Source organism: Humulus lupulus, chromosome 7 (assembly GCF_963169125.1).
Source record: "Humulus lupulus chromosome 7, drHumLupu1.1, whole genome shotgun sequence".
In the NCBI taxonomy this organism is placed as follows: domain Eukaryota; kingdom Viridiplantae; phylum Streptophyta; class Magnoliopsida; order Rosales; family Cannabaceae; genus Humulus; species Humulus lupulus.
The window spans coordinates 168,841,330-168,845,059 of record NC_084799.1 but is presented as its reverse complement, the minus strand read 5'-3'; the positions used below and the strand labels follow the sequence as shown (position 1 = coordinate 168,845,059).

Sequence of the window (3,730 nt, the reverse complement as noted above, 5' to 3'; positions counted from 1 at the left end):
AAAGAACCCTAAGGACTAATATTTTTGGTTATTGAATACTTTATGAGTTGTTTGCATTTTGGAATAATTTTGAATACATTTTGAATGATATGGTTTAATATTTTTCCTCTTGCAAACTCTAAATGGTGTGGATTTGGAATGTATGATTTTCACAGATATCTATCAAACCATTATGCGATTTGTCCTCTCTTATGATTTTCTTTTGGTACCTTAGAATCTCATAATGTCGCCAAGAGGACGAGGAGGCAAGGGAAGAGGAGGAGGTCTAGCAAAGGATGTCTCCATAAGATCTAAGGCCACGACAACTCCAGAAGTAGGAATGCCATCAGTCCAACCTGCAGCCCCAGCTACACCAACTATGGATTTGGCTGCAGAGGTAGCAAGGTTAAGGGAGCAACTAAGGCTGAGAGATGAGGAATTAGCACATGCTAGGAAAGTGCCCCAAGTGCCTCAAGTAAAAGTGGCGCAGCCTCAGCCACCAACACCACCACCTGCACCACTACTTGTGACTTATGGATTCGAGCTTGTGTATGAACGTTTTAGAAAGCAAGCCCCACCAACCTTTGAAGGAAAAGACGATCCCATGGTGATGGAAGATTGGTTAAGATCAGTTGAGGCTATCTTCGATCATATGGAGTTAAATGATCACCAGAGAATCTCATGTGCAGCCCACCTGCTCAAGTTAGATGAGCGAATATGGTGGGATGTGATTAAACAGACTCAAGATTTGAATACCATGACTTGGGTAGCATTCGTTCAGGCTTTTAGCAAGAATTATTACAGCGCGGCCGTGTTAGCAACTAAAGCAAATGAGTTTGTGACTTTGGTTCAGGGAAACCTATCTGTCACTGATAATGCACAGAAGTTCGATAGGTTGGCAAAATTTGCTCCTGAAGTTGTACCAACTGAAGCTCTGCGAGTCCAAAGGTTCATGAGGGGACTCAAGCCTATGATTGCTAGGGACATTAAGATGACTAGTACTAAAGTGTTCGGTTATGCCGAAGTACTAGATAGGGAACTTGAGGCAGAATACTTGGAGGATCGGATATGGATGGAAAATGCTACCAGGAGAGAGGCCCGCCGAAGCAAGGGTTTCAATGAGGGCAATAAGAGGAAAGCTAATGAAGGGTAGAATAGTGGCACTGACAAGAGACTGAGACCCCCGACCATGAATAGCAACAGTTACAACACTCGGAACCACCCTAACAACCGCAATAGTCGCTATAATGATCGGAACCGTGGGAATCACCAAAGCAACAGAGTAGAGCACCCCACTTGTCCTAAATGCTCGAAAAGACACCCGGGAGAATGCCAAGCCAGCACCAAAATATGTTTCAAGTGTGGTCAGACAGGACATCTAAGAATAGATTGCCCACAATGGAAATCGGGACAGAACAGTAATAGCAATCTGGTGCTAGCACGGGTTTTTGCCTTAACTCAGAAAGAAGCAGCCAACAGCAACGCTCTAGTCACGGATCAGCTCCTTATATCTGGTATGATTTGCAGAGTCCTTATTGATTCAGGAGTGACTTACTCCTATGTTTCCATGAATATGATTGATAAGTTGGGTATGCCTTGTAAACTGTTTGAACATCGTTTTAGTGCAATGTTACCGTCAGGAGAGATGATGTTGTCAACTAGGTGGTTGCAATTAGCACCTATAATAATAGAGGGCAGGGAGTGCTCGACAGACCTTATAGAACTAAGTATACCAGATTATGATGCCATACTTTGCATGGATTGGCTATCCAAACATGGAGCGATGATTGACTGTTGGAAAAAGACTGTGGAGTTCAGACTAGAAGAAGGAGAAATATTTTCTTTTAAAGGAAAAGTAGCGGGCTTTCGTACACCCATAATATCGACACTAAGCACGGAATATGATGCAACATGATTGTTTGGCATATCTAGCTAGTGTGGTAGATAAATCCAAGGAGTCAGAATTAAAACCAGAAAATGTGCATATTGTTTGTGAGTTTCCGGAAGTGTTTCCCGAGGAGTTACCAAGATTACCCCCAGACAGAGAAATCAAATTTGTGAACGAACTTGCACCAGAAACAGCACCGATCTCTAAAGCACCTTATCGAATGGCTCCTGCAAAGTTGAAGGAACTTAAGAACCAACTATAGGAGTTGTTGGACAAGGGGTTCATAAGACCTAGTCATTCGCCATGGGGAGCACTAGTCCTATTTGTGAAAAAAAAAGGACAGGAGCATGAGAATGTGCATCGATTACCGAGAACTCAATTGTAATGCCCCAAATTTCCTAATAAGATTTAGGACCTTGATTAGGAGGCTGGGAGGGCCATAATTGATTTATTATGTTATTAAATGACAATATGCATGTTTAGGTGTATTAAATATGCATGTGAACCAATTTTTGATTAATTGGGTGATTTTCATATTTTGGCCATTTCGGGCATATTTGGCATATATGTGGTATATGTGTGGTGCTTTATTATTATTTGGTTATGCTAGGGTTACTCAGCACGAGAGGATCCTAGGAGGTAAGCTAGTGGGAAAGTCACAACAGGATTTATACTTGACTCGGAGTGAGTCAAGGGGTATTTAGTACATTACCGGGATATTGGGTAATGGCAATTAATATTTGATGATAAATTGGGAGTTAGTAAGATCAGGGGGACATTCTGGAGGGTTGACTATTTTTCCCCCGGGAACGTTTTCGGGACCCCGAGCATTAGGATTTGTTTTAGGTTACTTAAGCTTGAAGTAACCTGTTAAGAAATAAAAAGAACGTTCAGAACGCTCTCTCTCCTTCAAAGTTCCATTTTCGTCTCCCGATCTTATTTTTGAAGGAAACTTGAGTTCTAGGACTCGAATTCAAGCGAGGATCAAGGCATAGCGATTCTAGGGATGATTAGAAGCTTATTAGCCAAAGGATTTAGTTGGGAAACAACTCAATCAGTTGTAATCCAAGTTTTAACCTCTAAGTTTTTAATGTTTTTAAGCTTGAATTGGATTTTGTGTTTTGATGAGTTTTTGGATGATTTGAGACATGGGTTTTAATGGTTTTGGATGATTAGCATGTTTGGGAACTTTGATTTTGGAATTTGGAGATGTTTGGGTAGGTTTTTGAAAGGTTTTAAAAAGGAGAAAAGGTGGTTTTGGCTGGGTTTCGAGGTGGGGCTGTGGCCCTGTTCTTGGGCGCCGCGGACCGAGCTTAGTGTAGGTGGGTGGTGTTGCTAAATGGCCTGAGGGCCGCGGCGCTTGGAAGGTGGGGCTGTGGCGCTTGAGGGCATTTGTGGCCGAAGTGATGTTTTGATCATGGGAACTTAAAACCTTAGGCCTCGGGATCGTTCCTACTCCTGGTTTAGTGGGATTCGACGTCCCGGAGGCTAGGTCTTGATTCCGGGATTGGGTTTTAGAACTTGAACTCATTGGATCACCGTTTATGGTTGTGACTAGGTTATCACTAGGGGCTTAGAATCAGGATCGTGCTTGTGGCTTGTTTATTGGTAACCAATGCTTGGACCAAAGGTAAGAAAATTGCACCCAGTATGTGATGCATGTGATGCACGAGAAACATGTGATTAGGGCATGCCATGAATGTTGAACATGAGAATGATCAGAGCTTGAGTCTCTGTGTTTGTGCATGATCCTAATTATGCTAGCAATTGTTGCTAAGTGCCCTACATTTGGATATTTGATATATGTCTGGTAGCATTGCTTACTTGTGCATGGCACTGACTAACTAGTCAGAATTGGCAATG

General features: G+C 42.4%; 1 protein-coding gene across 1 annotated transcript; it reads left to right on the top strand.

The window, feature by feature from the left end:
* The first annotated feature begins 1,168 nt into the window (after positions 1-1,168).
* LOC133792353 (uncharacterized) lies at positions 1,169-1,894 on the top strand. Its single transcript, XM_062230254.1, has one exon. The coding sequence runs from the start codon at positions 1,169-1,171 to the stop codon at positions 1,892-1,894; it is 726 nt and encodes a 241-aa protein (XP_062086238.1).
* The last annotated feature ends 1,836 nt before the right edge of the window (positions 1,895-3,730 follow it).

Bases quoted from the DNA above. Each gene is read 5' to 3' on its own strand.
- LOC133792353 (XM_062230254.1), top strand. From the start codon at position 1,169: ATGAATAGCAACAGTTACAACACTCGGAACCACCCTAACAACCGCAAT.